We start from the raw sequence: 18333 nt of genomic DNA, 5'->3' as shown, positions 1-18333 counted from the left end.
TGCCGTCAACCTGAATATAATTTTCTTATTTTTTTTTCAGGTCCCATTTCTTTTGTTTCTAACTTCAAGTTAACAAATTTTATGTCACCATAACAATCTAATTTTCTGTATGTGTAAAAATACAGATAATATATAGTACCTTGCTTATTAGTTCTGAGATTGAAAGGAGGTGACCTCAGTGTAGGACAGTGTTGGTTCTATATATATATATATGTATATAATGTAAATGTTTACTTCTCTGCATCAGTAAAATATGCAGTTACTTAAAGGAGAAATTAATTGACTAATTTCAGTAGAATTCTGAGAAAAATCTCCAGAGGGATATGGAACTTCAAAATTAACCACAGATGTTGCCTCAGGCCTTAATAATTAAAAAAGCATCCTAAGAACTGACATGCTTTGTTTGTACGGGTAAAGTAAAATGGATAATTAATGGGATTATGCAGTTAAAGTAAAATCTTTTCATCCTCAGCATATATAACTTTGCATCCCAAATATTTCGTACTTGCTAAATTGTGATTGTTCATAACTATTAGTTGACTGTATAAAAACTTAATTGTGGCAGGCCTATGTATTGTTTTCTTGTATACATACAGCCTTTTTATTGTTACTGCTGTTCCTCCTAGTGACACTGAACATAGAAGAGGCAGTCTGAACACATTCTTTTCTCTTAATGAAGAAAACCTATTTTTTTTTGTTGTGTATTGTGGTATGTTTTCCTTTTTTTAAGTCATGCTGCTAAATGGTGAGTGCCATGTGCTTGGTCATTTCAGTTGATAATTTGAATGGACGTCAGTGTGAGTGCTGTGACGTTTGTCTTTTGGCTGGCATTGCAAACAGTGGAAGCTCGGCCCCCCGCCCCCCAGTGATGTTCCGTCCTCTTACATCGGTGTTAGGGCATTTGCACATACAAGAGAGGGCAGTGTCGGCTTCACTGAAACTGCTTTGCTTTCTGGAACTAGAAGTGAACCAGTCACCCCAAGATTTGTCTGTGACCAGCTATGACATTAGGTGCTCCTGTAAAAAGAAATTGTTTTTTCCTCGTGAAGTTAAAATAAATAGTTGCATTTGTTATCAGTAGCTTTCTTATCTGAGGTCAGATTAATCACAAGCAATAGCTGTATTACTTTTCTGAAGATGTAAAATAGAAGTTCTTTTTTTTTTTTTTTTTTAAGAAGGAGTGTTGGGGGGGACAAAGTAGAGAGTTAAGGGGAAAATCGTGCTGCTTATAAACACTAAGAAAATAATTCTTAAGAATATGATAGTAATTCTTACAGACTGTTTATTTGATCTGTGAGAGTGAAAATCCTTCCAGGATTTACCATAAAATTCAAATTTAGATAAATGGTGTTGACACTAATCACATGTAGTTAGTTCATCTCATTGGATCATCTGTTTCTGATGATGAAAAAGATAGATTCCTGTTTAATGGTGGCTTTATTAAATTATAAGAGACCTGGGGGTGCCTGGGTGGCTCAGTCAGTGAAGCGTCTGCCTTCGGCTCAGGTCATGATCCCAGGGTCCTGGGATCGAGTCTCGCATCGGGCTCCCTGCTCAGTGGAGAGCCTTCTTCTCCCTACCCCTCTGCTGTTCCCCTTGCTTGTTCTCTCTAAAGTCTTTAAAAAAACAACAAAAAAAAGAAAGAGACCTAAGCATGCTTGTTAATCACAACTTTATTTAGTGATTGACCCTAGCATTATTTCCTAGTCTTAGCTTTTCTTTCATTTATTAAATTTCAAGAAGTCTTCTGAAAATGTATTCTGAGGTGTGTAATGTGAATCACATCCTGGCGTTGCCCTCAAGGAGCTTATAGTCCTATAAAGGGAGATGTGTCTGTTGTAAGAACTATGGTACAGTCCATCAGTGCTGAACGTTATGAATCGTTTGTCAAAGGAACAGGACAGAGAATTTAGGACAGTGATTTTTCTGAATTAGGTAGTTTACCTAGAATATGTTAAAAATGAGTTGTTGATAGTGCACTGAGATATTCATATTCTTTGCCTCTTGCCCCTCCAGTGAAACCTCTTGATCATGCCAGAGTTAAAGCTTGCCGAAGCCCAGTTAAGGCAGTTTCGAAGGAAGTCTGTCTGTTGCCTTGTCCTGTAGGCGGGGATTCCATGACTGTAGGAGACAACGCTTACCTTTACTTGGGCGCCCTTTTTATTGTATGATTTTAAATAACAAAGTGCTTTTCTGTTACCCCCTCCAGGGGATCAGCTTTTATGTTAATGCCTCTTTGGAAGAGTGGCTTTGAAAAAGGCATAAAGAACTTGGAAATCTTGTTTAAGAACTGTTTATAAGTTTCTAACAACTTTTTATTCAGACTATATAAGCCAATTCTAAATGCAGGTGGGTCTCTCCCCAGAAACCAGGATGGGATCTAATGGTACTCCTGCTCAAGGGGTATTCAGGATGGATTAGAAATAAAGCCAACTGTGCATTTTCCTTCCAAACTTTGATCCCTTTAGTTCAGTTTGTAGTTGGAACCCAAAGTATGTATTTCCCTCGTTCCTTCCTCAAAATATGTAGATTCCGGTTGTAATTTAATTTTCGTCTTTCTTGGTAAATTTGATAAAGTACAGTGAGATGTGCAAATTGGACAGTGAATTGAATAAATATAAGAGCTGATCAGGGCGTCTCTTCTTAATGTCACTTTATTAAGGTCTTCTGATATATTCATAGACTTTTGAGATTCCTTTCTTAACCTTTTTCGTTCCTCTTTGTTTCTTTGCTCTGTCCAAGGGTATTACCTTCTAAAGTGTTTGCTATGAAGAGAGTGTCAGGATATTGATCTTGGGGGGGGGTGTGTGAACTAATTACAGATTTGCTTTTCATTTTATGAAATGAATTCTCCATAATAGGAATATATCTGTCAGAACCTTAGGTTATTTTTTGTGTTAATCCTTTTAAGAAAGGAGTGTTTTACTTACTTTATTTAGCCTAAGAAGAAGGAAATGATTGATCTAAATGGTAAGTGCTAGGCAAGTCTTAAACGCAGTTTTAAAGGTGGTGAGGTATCCTCTATCCAGTGGTCAGATTTTCATGGGCCTCACTCCTCTTACTTTTCCTTGGATCCAAAAGTTACAAAGAAAGTTACACAGAACCTTAAACTTCATAATATAGGGGAGGGAAAAAAAAAATCCTCTCATTGTGTGTACCTTCTTAGGTTCATCAACTAGGGCCTGGGAATCAATCTGATAAAAGATGCATTAACAGGGGAAAAAAGCAGATTTAGGTATCCGAGGTTATTCATAAAGAAATATGACTCAAGCAGGAGGCTAGAATTTGGAGATAATATACCATCTTAACAAAGGTGATAAGGAGCAGGGAAGAGTTTAGATAAAGGAGAAAGGGTTTGGGGTTTCTTGGGGAGAGGGAGATGAACGGTAATGTGATTAGGAAATGCATGGTAAATCAGGGTTGTGTAGTAGGGTTGGTGATGCATGAAGGGTCAGGCAGTCTGAGTTGTCTCTGGAGTACTTCTCTTTTCCTGGTACCAGAGGGGGGAGCGGGGAATGCCTTTACAAGTGGAAATTTACATCCTTCTCTTAGCCTAATTGGGGAGGGGGTCTCTTCCTTAGCCTGCTGTTTCTTAATTTCCTTCACCTCAAAATAATCTTCCTACCAAAGTGCTGTATTTTGTGGTGGCATATTCTGGTCCTCCTCAGTGACTAAAGAAGGTTCTAGGTGACTGTTAGCATTACACCAGATTTTAGGACGCTTGCTAATCCTTTATTTGAGCTTGCAGTAGTAATGTCTCCCTGTTTGAACTTAGAACACTAATTTTCTTCTGCAGTAATTCATTACAGAAATCCCAATATTACGTTATGTTTTATAATGTATACAACATATTAGTATAGTACTACATGTGTATGATTTATATACAATTGTATATATGCATCTGGAATATCCCCCCCCCTTTTTTAATTGGTGATTTCTTTGATTAAAAATTTTGGTGGCCACTTTTTTAAGATTATAAAAAGTTTGTAAATTTATTTGTACTTATTGATATACCAACGTTGTACTTAAATGTCCGTTTGTATTTCTGTTCAATTTGCATATTTCAGGGGTTTTTTTTTTGTTCTTTTCAACTTCATGTGTATTTCTTGAAACAAATTCCTCTTGATATCTGACAAGCTTCTAAGCATATACTGTATACATAATGGGCACAAAATACTTCACTAATGAATTTGTGAAAATCATGTATAAAAAGAGGTTGTTGATTGGTCCTCATTTATTCTAGAAGTTTCATAAATTCATTGCATGACAGTTAAAAGTGGCGGTGGGAGAGTTGAGTAGACAAGTTAGAAATGACATGTTGAGAGGTAAGAGCCGACAGAAGAGAAGAATCCATCTGTATGCCTTCCTGAGGTTATTTATTATGGGGTCACACAGCCTTACAGATCTCGGTAACCCCTGGTATGGACATCATTATGTTGAAGCAAAGGGCAGTGATGGATGACTGTCAGTCCTGTCTTTACTTTGACCTTGGGCAAGGTATTTCATCTTTCTTTTTTTTTTTTTTTTAAAGATTTTATTTATTTATTTGACAGAGCAGGGAACACAAGCAGGGGGAGTGGGAGAAGGAGAAGCAGGCTTCCCGCTGAGCAGGGAGCCCAATACAGGGCTTGATCCCAAGACCCTGGGATCATGACCTGAGCCTAAGGCAGATGCTTAACTGACTGAGCCACCTAGGCGCCCCACTATTTCATCTTTCTGATCCTCCATTTTCTCTTTTACAAAACAAAATCACAGGGCTAGAAAGTTTTGGGTGTCTCTTACAGATGTGAAAATTCTGTATCTGCAGTGGTTAAGGCAATCAACTACAGGTTCAATTAGATGCACCATATTTTGTGAAATAGGAAATGTGAGCCTGCCATACAAATATTTTAGAGACATTTCCTTTACAATGGTTACATATTGTTTTGACCAAACATAGTTTGGGATGTAGGCCAGTGTAGGGGATAAGGCTTTGAGGGTAAATTTGGGCGAATAAGTAGAAGCTATCTTGAGGTGAACTTTACAAATAAGAACTAATGGGGGGTGCCTGGGTGGCTCAGTCAGTTAAGCGTCTGCCTTTGGCTCAGGTCATGATCCCAGGGTCCTGGGATCGAGCCCTGCATCGGGCTCCCTGCTCCGTGGGAAGCCTGCTTCTTCCTCTCCCACTCCCCCTGCTTGTGTTCCCTCTCTCACTGTGTCTCTCTCTGTCAAATAAATAAATAAAATCTTTAAAAAAAAAAAAAAAAAAAAGAACTAATGGGCAAAAACAAGTGTCAGTGATTACACAGGAAGCTGAAGTACTGAGCTCCCTGTTTCTGGGGAAGTAAAGCAGAATCCGTATCATCACTTGTGATACTGTAGGAAATGTGGACCATTTGGGTAAACTCTGTTCTACTGGGCAGTCATCCTATCTAGGAGGAGCTCTGCAAATGTTGGGGAGCTCTTTGAGGTGACCCAGGGCAAGTTAGGAAAGTGTGTAAGGAGGAACACGCCACGAATGGCCTCCTCAACAGGCCTTCATCCCGGGATGACGCCTTCCCAGGAGCTGGTCTGGGTGCTGGGGAATCCTTCCCCCGCCCTCTTGTAGTGGCAAGCTTTTAACACAGTCTTTATTTGCTTCATTGTGGTCGTTGTTTACAGGTTGGAACATTTCCTTTCAGGATTTATTCTGTGCATATGCCTTCTTAATACTTTCTTTGTGTAAGTGGGACATAGTTTCCATCCTGTTCTCTAACTTGGTGTTTCTCATAACCGTGTAATGTCACCATCTATCCACGTCAGGCCTTGTAGATCTCCATAATGCTCTCAAATAAGAGTGAGTGTTTATAACTTTCTTACTGTGTGCCAGCACTTTCTAGAGTGCTTTTCATTTAAGTCTCACAACTTCAGTGGTAAGAACTTCTGTTACAAGGGAAGAAACTATAGCTCAGAGAGGTTAAGTAATTCACGTGCGGTTACACAGTAAACAGAGCCAGCATTAGAACCTAGGCCGTCTGGCTTCAGAGTCTGGGCTCTCAGTCACTTTGCTACTGTGTTTCTCAGGTGACTGTCCTGTTCCTTTACACGCCTCTGTCAGAGTGGTTGGACTCCTTCATGTTGGACTTTTAGTGCCTCCCCCCTTCTTGCTACTACGATATACCAGGTTCTGTTGTTGTTCTTCTTCTTCCTCCCTTTTTTTTTTTTTTAAGATTTTATTTATTTGTCAGAGAGAGAGCAGGAGAGCACAAGCAGGGGGGTTGGCAGGCAGAGGGAGAAGCAGGCTCCCCGCCGAGCAGGAAGCCCGATGTGGGACTTGATCCCAGGACCCTGGGATCAAGACCTGAGCCGAAGGCAGACGCTTAACTGATTGAGCCACCCAGGCATCCCTACCAGGTTCTGTTCTAAGTCTGCAAATACTTCTTTAAGGAAACATACACCCAAATCCCTGTCTTTATGAAAGTCACACTCTTGTGGAGGGGCATATAGGGGAACACACTATTTAAAAAATTTTGAAAATTGTATGGGAGAGGAGAAGGTAAGAGGTGGTGAGGAGGCAAGCAGTGAAGGGAACAGTGGCGCTGCTGTGATGGGCCACAGGTTTGGTGAAGGTGATCCACCAGCCAGGACCTGGCGGAGGAAGGGAGGCACCACGTGGACTTCTGCACAACAGTGGAAGACTCGGAAGGCCTGTGTGGCTGGAACAGAGCAAGTGGGGAAAGAGTAGTAGACATCACAGGAGATGAGGGGACAGGGAAGGAGGGGTGTGGGGGGGTACAGAGCCTTGTAGGCCATTCTGAAGAACTTTGCCTTTTAATCCTTGTGAGATAATGAGCCGCAGGAAAATTTTGAGGAGAGGTGTGCTTTGTTCTGGCTTACATTTTACAGAGATCCCTCTGACTGCAATGATCAGGGGACAAAGGTAGAAGGATGCAGGGGAGAAATGTTGCTGGCTTCGACCAGGGTGGTAGCCGTGAGGTGGTGAAAAGTGGTTGGAAGCTGGGCATCCTCCTAAGGTCCAGTGAGCGGGGTTTGCCCATGGACTGAGTATAAGAGAACGGGATGTAGTAAGAATAATTCTAGGAGTTTTGGAAAAGCATCTGGGAGGATGGACTTATTATTCATTGCTTTACCATTAACTCGCCCAAGTATCTTGATGCTGAATTTCTGAGTCAGAGAACAATCCTGTGGCTTTCAGTTCTTCTGATACAACCTTCAAGCCACTAGCTGTAGAAACCAGATAGTATGTATGGCTGCTTAATTGTCTTGTGGGATTGAGGTTTCAGTTTTAGAGCAACGGAAAAATATGTCATGTCAAGCTGCCTTTCCATGTGGCATAACTAGGCGTTGTCAGTGTATTTCAGAGTATGATCCTTAGTTTTGCGGATACAGAAACTTGTTTTTTGTGGACTGACCTAGAGTTAAATGGGCCCGGGGACCGAATTCATAATAACCAGTCTCGCTAATTCAGCTTCTTATAGGCGTATCTAACCATGGTCAAGAGCAGAATTAGAAGGACTCCCCCCAGGACCCCCATTTCTGAGGAAATGCTCATTCCCTGACTTGCAGGGAGAGTGACTTTTAGCAGCTACCCTGGCGGGATTCAGAGAGAAACCTCTTGATTCCGCTTGGAGCCATGAGGTTAGTTAGGCCTCCCTGGCGCTTTCTCACTGTGCTCACTGTGCTCCCTCTTGGCCTCGGCCCAGTGTGTGAGCACATCGCCCATCTTTTGATTTCCTTCTGCTTCCTCCCATCGCTCCTGTCTTTGGGCTCACCCTCTACCCCCTATCACTTTCCTCTTGTAGCTTCTTTTTAAAACTTGTTTACACTTCTCATTGAAATTCCATTTTTCTGTAATGATCCAACTTTCTTTATACCTTTAGCTTCTTTTTTTTTTTTAAAGATTTTATTTATTTATTTGACAGAGAGAGACATGGCGAGAGAGGGAACACAAGCAGGGGAAGTGGGAGAGGGAGAAGCAGGCTCCCCGCGGAGCAGGGAGCCCGATGCGGGACTCGATCCCAGGACACTGGGATCATGACCTGAGCCGAAGGCAGACGCTTAACGACTGAGCCACCCAGGCGCCCAATGAAACTTTATTTATTTATTATTTTTTTATAAATATTTTATTTATTATTTGGCAGAGAGAGAATGAGAGAGAGAGCACATGAGAGTGGGGAGGGTCAGAGGGAGAAGCAGACTCCCCGCCGAGTAGGGAGCCCGATGCGGGACTCGATCCAGGGACTCCAGGATCATGACCTGAGCCGAAAGCAGTCGCTTAACTGACTGAGCCACACAGGTGCCCAATGAAACTTTATTATTTTTTTTATAAAGATTTTATTTATTATTTGACAGAGAATGAGAGAGAGAGAGAGCACATGAGAGGGGGGAGGGTCAGAGGGAGAAGCAGGCTTCCCGCTGAGCAGGGAGCCCAACGTGGGGCTCGATCCCAGGACCCCGGGATCACGACCTGAGCCGAAGGCAGATGCTCAACGACTGAGCCACCCAGGCGCCCAATGAAACTTTATTTATTTATTATTTTTTTATAAAGATTTTATTTATTATTTGACAGAGAGAGAATGAGAGAGAGAGAGCACATGAGAGGGGGGAGGGTCAGAGGGAGAAGCAGGCTTCCCGCTGAGCAGGGAGCCCAACGTGGGGCTTGATCCCAGGACCCCGGGATCACGACCTGAGCCGAAGGCAGACGCTCAACGACTGAGCCACCCAGGCGCCCCATTAATTTAATTTTTTAAAAAAGATTTTATTTATTTATTGGAGAGACAGAGAGAGCAGGAGCAGGGGGAGATGGAGAAGCAGGCTTCCCGCTGAGCAGGGAGCCCGATGCGGGACTCGATCCCAGGACCCTGGGCTCGTGACCTGAGCTGAAGGCAGACGCTCAATGACTGAGCCGCCCAGGCACCCCTATATCTTTAGCTTCTTAACAAAAGTCTGTGTCCTTGGCAGTTATACCTCAGTAGAGCTGAGAAAAAGTCTATCCTGTGCTCACCTTTTTTCCCCCTTAATTTAAAGTCACAGAATCCTTTCTTCAGACCAAATCTTTCACAGGTCTTTGATACACGAAGCACATACAAGCACACTAACAGGTTGTGGTGGATGAGAAGGAGGAAGACCTTGGTCCCCTCTGCTCAGCTCCTCTGTACCCCTGACCGCATCCCTCAGGGACCTCATTGGGTGTCAGGGTTACACAGCGCTGCTTGCAGAGAAGGCCGTCTGTCCTTCACAGCCAGGTGCCCTGGAGTCTCTTCGCAGGGATGCATGCTGATTCTCGCACAGGGCTCCTGGCAGCTCTCCTTGCCACCGTCAGACCTCCGGTCTTCCCCTTTATGCAGAAGAACCTGGGCTCTCAAGCCCGTTTCATCCTCTTCTCCCTAGACTGTGAACTGCTGGAGATCAGGGACTGTCCTTTTATCTTTCTTTTTCCTTGTGTCTGGCATGTGGTGAGTGAAGGAGTGATAGAATGAAGAAACGAAATGCCAAATTACTGACTTTATTGATAGACAGAAGTTCTTAGCAGTGAGCCCAGGAACTTGTTCTGGCAGTAAGCATAATAAAGGAAACTCACGGGACCTGAACTCAAGTGGGAATTTCTTGACTGGTTTTGTACGGCCGGTTCATCGGGGTGTGGTAGCTTGTTGTGCCTGGATTCACTTTGAAGAAATGACTGCTCTGTGATCATCTGCCTTGGGTACCTACTCTGCTTGTCACTGTTACAGATGGTGAGAAATGTTTACCCTTTGGACTCTTCTGGGTGCAGTGAGGACTGACTACTCCCCTTTCAGTAACATTCTTTCTTATGGGGCATAAAATGTGCAATTATGTTCTAGTTTTTGTTTAGTTAAAATACAGTTGGGTCTTGAGATCCTGAGACTATACCCCAGTTACTTTGGATTTGAATGTCGGCAGATATCCCCAGTTACATATTTGAATACATGTTTGGATGGTTTTTTTCAGATTGATAAATCCCATCAAGTCTCAGAGTAACTTTATTCTCAGCTTTCAGCAGCCTCTAGCCCAGCTCTCAAGTCCTGACGGTAGTTACGTAGGTAGACAGTAACATTGCTACAGACTACCGCTTCCTCAGTTGCTTGTTCCAAAATTAGAAAAGGTGTCATGTTATTGAAGTTCATCACACACATAGATCCTTGTTTGCTGAGATATTTTTATGTGATTCACCTAACCGTTGCCTAACTGTGAATACTTACAATAGATATTCTCTTCCTTGAATATTTAAGTGCAGAGAATACTCATATGCAGAGTAGTGAAGACTGGGCTTGCTTTGTACAGAAACAGATTAATTTGGCTCTCTTTTTAGTGCTGTTGTGAGGAGGGGTTTTTATGATTATATCAGTATGCATTTAGAAATGTAAAAATTAAGGGCACCTGGGTGGCTCAGTCGGTTAAGCGTCCCGACTCTTAATTTTGGCTCAGGTCACGATCTCAGAATCCTGAGCTCGAGCCCTGTATTGGGCTCTGCGCTGGGCATGGATCCTGCTTAAGATTCTCCCTCCCTCTCCCCTTCTCTTCTGCCTCTTCCCCCCCAAAAGAAATGTAAAAGTCAGATATATATTTAAGAAATACTTTTTCATGAAAGAAAACTTTGGGTGAAGACCTGGTCATTATTATAAGTGTTTTTATATTGATTAAGCATCAAGTTGCAGGAAGGATTTAAGGAATAGGAGAAAAGAACATGGGGAGAGAAGCAACATTTGCTACCAACCCACTACTTGTTAGAGAACTGTGTTTTTCTTGATATATACGGGAGTTTATTACTCCGCTATTAGACTGTGCACAAAACTCAGGAAAACGGGAACTGTCAAATACTGTGTTTCGACTTTGAAGATATTCGATATATTATAATCCCTTTAAATTTCTGTGTGGTTTTAATCAAGAAATGTTTGTTCTAATTTTTATTACACGATCAAAACCCAAGTTTGATTTATGTCCTGAGATCTGATCTTCAAAGAACAGAGAATCTTGGTTGCCCATCCCAGCTCCAGCACTAACTCAGAGTGTGGACTTTGGGCCACAATTATTATATCTTCTTGAATCTCAATTTTCTCTCTCTCTTTCTCTTTTTTAAGATTTTATTTATTTGAGAGAGAGTACGAGCGGGACGGGGAGGAGCAGAGGGAGAGGGAGGAGCAGACTCCCTGCTGAGCAGGGAGCCCTACGAGGGGCTTGATCCCAGGATCCTGGGATCATGACCTGAGCTGAAGGCAGATGCTTAACTGACTGAGCCATCCAGGTGCTCCTCAACTTTCTCTTTTGTGAAATAAAGCAAATGATATTATATCATCTTTATTTTCTATTCTTCTGTGAATTTTAAGATTCTGTACAAATTATTTCTTGTATTTAGTAGTTGGCAGAAAAGAGGGAAAGGTTTCTTTATATTTTACACATTACTTAAGTTAGTCCTCTATTCAAGGGTATGTCTCTAATTTAGAAATATGTTTCAAGAGAATAAGAATGATTATATTGAATTAACTTTACATGTAATTTTTGTTTTAATTAACATTTCAAGGCTATCTAAAATGAGGACATAGAAATTCATGCTACTTTAAAGTTTCTTAAGGTATTTTTGTTACATTCATATTTGAAGGATAAAAGCTTTTAAAAATATGTCTGTGCTGGGTTTTTTCCTAAAGAAATTGTTTTACAGGCTTTTATTAACCTGAACAAAGTTCACTAGACAAAAAGAACAGGATGTAAGAAGGGAATGTTTGGAACAAGAGGACTCAGAGAGATTGTGTCAAAACTTTTGCTACTTTATTTGATCACATATAAAATGTGGCATTAGTATTCCATAACGAGGCTGTGATTTTTGCTTTGATTATAGTTCTGATCTACCCTAGCATTTTAAATCCAAATTCAGTAAAAGCATGAAATAGTATTCTAAATGAGTTACTTACTCAAGCATCTCTGTTTTGAACTTTTCCTCTTAATTTTCTGGTGTTCTGCTTACTCCCTTAAAATCAGTCTTGGACTGTTTTATGACCTGATTTAGTGTTTATAATATGTCACCAGAACATTTTCCCTGGATTGTTACACATACTGGCTGTACTGTTTTCAAATATAGCTAACAATACAATGGTTAACTTGAAGTGCCGTGTAAGTGCTAACCATGATTGTTGTTGTTAAAGTATGGTTGTTGGTGGTGATATTACCTCCTTTTTGTTTTCCACACTAACATTTTTATTCTGTGGCAATGTTTCTACATCTCTAAAGGGCCTTAAAGTTTTGTACTCAATTGGATTCTCTCCACACCTTTAGGGTCTGTTCTATCTACTGTTTTCAACTGTCACATTAGAATGCATTTCGAAAATCTCCCCCCAGCTTCATTCCCAGCTGGTGACTTGAATTTCCAGAAACTTGATGGGCATTAGTGGAACCTCAAATTTAGTGTGTCCTTTGTGAATTTGTTGTCTTCTATCTCAGTACTTGGCCAGCAGCTTCTTTGAGCCAAATCTGACCTGCTGCCTGTTTTTGTAAATGAAGCTTTATTGGAACACACACACACATACACACACACACGTGAGTATGATGTATGATTGATTTTGCATTAAAGTGGCAGAGTTAAGACTCTTCCAGCAGAGGACCTGTGAGTAGCAAAGCCTACGCTATTTACTATGTAGCTCTTTATCTAAGATGTTTGCTGATCCCTTTTAGACCTTTGATTACTCCTTGGGGTTTTCCCTCAAGTATATTCTAGCAAGAAAACTAATTTCCTTTCCTTTAATCTTTCTTTTTTTTGGATCTTCCACATGCATTCAGTCATCATATCCTTTTGCCTAGAGTTTTAATTTCCTCACCTCTTGATTTCTTTTCTCCTTGTGTTTCATTTTATATCTTGCCCCCAATGTCATATTCTTAAAATTTGGTTCTATCTACTGTAGACTATCTACTGTATGTCCACGCTGCCACACTTCCCCATTGCCCACGAACCTAAATAGAAACTCTCCAGCCTCTTTCTTAAGTCTCCTTCCATAATAGAAGCTTTATTAGTCTCCCTAAAATAGGAATTCTGTAGTGTAATACTTTCCTCCTCCTTTTTACCTTCTTGTCTTCGTCCATGCTGGAATAGCTGCCTGGTGCTTTCTCTGCCCTGAGTTCCACCTTGTAGGAGTTTGTTTGGAAGCCTTGTACTATCTTTTTCTGTCTGCATATTCCTTTCTTCTCCCTGATATATATGTTGCCTGTGTATCTTTCTGTCACTAGGGGCATTTCATTTGCTGCTGTGTTGTTGGTGTTCTTTTACATCTCATCCATTATAAACCGTAAGCTTGTTGAGTACAGGGTGCATGTCTTCTTCACTGTGTTCCCTTAAGCTCTTAACATCATGTCTTAGATGTGCTTAATAATTAAGTAAGTGAGTCACATTATAGGAGGCAGGCCTTTTAATTTGAATGTAATTATTGGTGACCTTACAGACTCCCTTGGATGTTTACTGTGATTATAGGTGTTATAGCTAAAATTCTTGAGGAAACTGGTTGTTACTTCCTCATACAGATTGTTAATGTAAATGGAAAAATTTTTTTTGTTGTTGTCTGATAAGGTATTTCACATTTACCAAAAGAAAACTATTTGTGTGCAATGATGTGCATGGATGGCACTGATAAAAAAGTAAAACCAGGTGGTAGAGCCAGGCAGTAATTCTCTTGGATATGTTAAGCAGTCTATCAAACTCAAATTTTTTTTGATTCCATTAACAAGTTTTTTTTCCCCCAGGATTCCAAATGGAAAAATTATACCAAAGCTCTCTAATTAGTTATAGAAATGATGTTAAAATACTGTTTTATTCTCTACTTACGGATGATGTTAAAATAGTATTTTATTCTCTACCTATTCATTTAATCACTCTCTGCATACTTTCCAGAAGGTTTTGATGTGGCTGTTGATCATAAGTAGCTAGTTCTGTTAATCCCAGGGGTTTTTTTGGCCGCCATTTCTGAATTTGTACTCTTGAAAAGGTTGCAAAAACAAGAGTGCCAGGTGTAGAGACTTTTTACTTCATAGTGGTGTGTTCTAAAAGTTACATGTCCTGAAACTGGGCTGCTGATACCCTTAACTTCCTCAATTGATTTTGGAAAGGTAAAGATTGCCAGTGGGGCCAGGAACACAGTTGGTGCATAAAGCCTAGTACCGAGCATCCAGAAAAACAAACAAAAAAAGGAAACAAAGCAAGACTATACCCCAAAACCCGTATACTTGAAAAAGAATTGAAGGCTTGAAAATTTCATTTTAAAATGGGCAACGGATGTGAATAGTTTCTAGAAAAAGATACCAGCTCTGCTTGGTTGACCACTGTCTTCTAGCACGGCATCAATGTTTGCTGTATACATGTATGCCAGATGAATGAGTAGTGCCTAAAGTAGATCCCAACCCCTCCTAAGTAAAGACATGCTAAATAACCAGACCTGTATACCTTTGAGTCAGCATTTCTACTTCTTAGCATTTATCTAGGGAAATAGTTAGACATCTTAGCATAGATTTCACATCTAGGTTTCCATAATCCAGAAACACTTTCTCAAATACTCAAAGATATCCATCCAACCACATATATATGTACATATGTATATATATACACATACATGTATATGTTGTATGTATATGCATGCTCATTGTAAAACCATTTGTAATAGTGAAAGATTGGAAACACCCTAAATGCTGATTAGAACAAGAACAGTTAAGTTATAGTATATCCACATTGTAATGGGTAAAAAGGATGAGATTGATCTTTAGGTAAAGATATGAAAGAAAAGATACAAGATGTATTTGTAAAGCAAAATGTAGTTTCATCTTTATGTGTAAGTACTGAACACAGGTCTAGTTACACAATATACTTGCACATGTGAGGGCTGGGCTGGAAGTTAGCATAAGCACCCTATAAGCTTAAGCATAGGTCTCTGGGGAGCAGAACTGCGGAGATGTGTGAATTCCCAGGATAGAGGGGGTATTATACCTTCTATTTTTTAAACTTTGTGCAGGGTTTTTTTTTTTTTTAAGTGTATTTTACTTTTATGTTGGTCAAAACACTGGGAAGTCATAGAATGAGTTTTAGGTACATTTTCGTTAATATTTAAAATAACTTATTTGAATGGCTAATTTGTCTGTGTAGGAAGTGGCTTTTTTTTTATTATGTTCAGTTAGCCAACATATAATACATCATTAGTTTTTGATGTAGTGTTCAGCGATTCACTAGTTGCATATAACACCCAGTGCTCATCACCACACGTGCCCTCCTCAATACCCATCACCCAGTTACCCCATCCCCCAACCCCGCTCCCTTCTTCAACCCTCAGTTTGTTTTCCGGAGTCCAGAGTCTCTCATGGTTTGTCTCCCTCTCTCATTTCTCCCCCTTCAGTTTTCCCTCCCTTCCCCTGTGGTCCTCCCCACTATTCCTTATGTTCCACATATGAGTGAAACCATATGATAATTGACTTTCTCTGCTTGAGTTATTTCACTTAGCATAATCCCCTCCAGTTCCATCTCGATGCAAATGGTAGGTATTCATCCTTTCTGATGACTGATTAATATTCCATTGTATATATGAACTGCATCTTCTTTATCCACAATAGCCAAACTGTGGAAGGAGCCGAGATGTCCTTCAATAGAAAGTGGCTTTTAAGCATAATTTATGTCCTTGAGAATTCTGTATAAGTAAAGTTTTTGGTCTTGTAATGGGACAATAACGAAAGACATGATCAGGTTGGACGGCTGTTGTATTCTCTAATGGTAGGACCAATAGATGCACAGTGCAGGAGTCTTATAATATGTTTTCTTTTAGTAGTCGTAAGAAAATCCAGTTTCATAGTAGAAGGGCTTGTTAGGATTTGAACGCTTTACATGTACTAACACCAGTTTCAAGGGTACACTTGTGAGCGAAAAAATCACACTGTTTTCTCTTCAATCTTTCAGAAAAGCTCAAGAGGAGAACAAGAAGATAGTGCTTGCTGGCTGTGTTCCTCAAGCCCAGCCTCGGCAGGACTACCTTAAAGGACTGAGTATCATAGGGGTAAGCTCGTACAAAACATTTTTGGCTGTTGAAACATATACTTGGTCCACATTTGATTTGCTCTTTCTGTGTTACTTACAAGCTGTGTTACACTTCTGACTATCTCTCCTCAACATACTGGCCCCATTGCTGCTGAAATTTCGTCATGTCTCTGTAACTTTTCACCTTAGTGCAAAAAATATGTCCTTGATTCTCTCGTTAAGAAGAAAAAATACCAAACACAATAAAAAGCCGTATGGAATTGAAGTCCCTTCCTAATACCTGGCCTTTGTCTGCCTGTCCAGCACCATTTCTTGCTATATCATTGTAATTTTCCCATCCCACTGAACTCCTTGTCATCCCCCCGGTACACAGATGCCTTTTTTTGGAATGCGCCCCTTCCTGTACACTTATCCCCCAAGTCGCTCCGCCATTACCCGCTCTGTAAAGCCTCCTCTGACCACTCAGTGTGGTCTTCCCGTCATCCCTGGCCTCGGTTCCCTTTGCTGACTGTGCTTACCTGTCATCTGCCCTCTCAGCACCTCACAGGGTTGTGATTTTACAATCACTTATCTCATTTTTTGATGAAGGCCACTTTTCTACTTAAATTACTAACTTCACAGTGACCGATTTTCAATCTTTTTTTAAGCTGACCATGTTTCTCCAACCATTCCCGTAATGCCTGACATACAGTTGGCACTCAGTAAGTGTTTGGTGACTGACTGAATGAGAGAATCTTCCTGCTCTTAGTATCGTGAAGTCAGGAGACGTGCTGTCTGTTATCGGTCTTATTCTTTGTGGCCATCCCTATTCACAAAATGCCCAAAGGTCGTTGGCATTCATTTGGTATTTGTTGACCACATGGTGGTGCTTCATCCTTCCCACCATTCTTCTAGGGCTGTACTCAATATGCTCAGGAATCCTCTTTAAAAAAAAAGACTTTATTAATTTAAGAAAAAAATATGTATATAATATATATATAAAAATAGAGTCCACTCATAGAAAAATTATATGAATAATTGGCATCTGGAATGAGATTTATTGGATTTTTCCTTATTTGATGTACAACAGTACTGTTGACAACTTTTTTTTTTTTTTAAAGATTTTTTTTTTTAAAGTGGTCTCTGTATCCAACATGGGGCTTGAACTTACAACCCTGAGATCAAGCGTCATATGCTCTACCAACTGAGCCAGCCAGTTGCCCTGCTATTGACAACTTCTAATACTGTATTCTCAGTGTAATGAACTTGTTTTCTGCTGTCAAATCCTTGCCCCACTAGCAAATTTAATAATCTTTGAACAGACGTTCTCGTGTGAAACAGAACCTCAGTGTTTGAGAAGTTTAGTTTGTTTTCACCATTTGTCTGTTTACTTTTTGATTTCTCTTGGTTTAAGGAATGACATGAATATGGGCTCCTGAGTTATCTATTCATGTGAGACTAACTTTCTCCATAAACATAGTCCTGCTGTGTTAGGGAAATAGGAAACTCGTTAGAATTCTGTTTTAGGATGGAATGTGGCACAAGCATAGGATTCATCCTAAATTTCATTTCTAGGAGTTAAGTTACTGGAAGAGGATAATTTCTTTAGTATGACAAAGCCTCTTCTTTGTGTACATTATGGTAATATTTTCCTGAACTCCACTGTGTGTAGTGAAGAGCTCAGTATATGTTGGGATGTAGGGGAGATTCTAAGGGAGCATGCCCAGTGCTGCTAATGGGGAAAGTATTCATCCTTTCTGATGACTGATTAATATATAACACCCAGTGCTCATCACCATACCCATCACCAAGTTATGATATAAACTTGTGGCTTTGGCAAATAACATCTCCCCCCCTCCCCATTTAGTCTAGTACCCTTTTTGTTCCATCATCGAATCTCAATTACCACTAAAATTCTTTAGATTTATGTATTTCGTTTCTTTATAATTAGAGAAATAACTTAAGATCACATATTTAAAAATGGAAATAGAATATTCATAATTCCATCACTGAAACATGATAATTATAACTTTGCTTATTCCCTTTAGACTTTTTTTTTCCCATTGTGGGTTTTTTTTTTTTTTTTTTTAATGTAATCTTTACACCCAATATGGACTTGAACTCACAGCCCTGAGACCAAGAGTCACAAGCTCTTCCAGCTGAGCCAGCCAGGTGCCCCCCACAAAGGGCTTTTTATTTTAATTTCAAATTAGTATGTTGTGAAAAGTTTACAAAAGTGAAATCACACTATTAGTAACAGTATTTGAGTTGTAATCTGTCTTCAGCAGGTAGTGTTATTATTGAAATATAGGAGTATTCTTTGTAAACATCATTTTATAGAGCAGTTGTTTCTTTGGCAGCTA

General features: G+C 40.2%; 1 protein-coding gene across 6 annotated transcripts in view; it reads left to right on the top strand.

Annotated features, from left to right (window-relative positions):
* The window catches only part of CDKAL1 (CDK5 regulatory subunit associated protein 1 like 1), a 662439-nt gene that overhangs the window by 156286 nt on the left and 487820 nt on the right, over positions 1–18333 (top strand). For all 6 annotated transcript variants that reach the window (XM_054505708.2, XM_064597101.1, XM_045866302.3 and 3 more), the window contains one exon: positions 15914–16010. In XM_054505708.2, the coding sequence (XP_054361683.1) occupies positions 15914–16010 (97 nt within the window). The remainder of the gene's footprint in view (positions 1–15913; positions 16011–18333) is intronic.

This window comes from Mirounga angustirostris, unplaced genomic scaffold, assembly GCF_029215605.1.
Source record: "Mirounga angustirostris isolate CCGP_5_RB_7025 unplaced genomic scaffold, mMirAng1.0.hap1 SCAF_8, whole genome shotgun sequence".
Lineage (NCBI taxonomy): Eukaryota > Metazoa > Chordata > Mammalia > Carnivora > Phocidae > Mirounga > Mirounga angustirostris.
The sequence above is the reverse complement of the archived record's forward strand: the minus strand, read 5'-3'. Positions and strand labels throughout refer to the sequence as shown.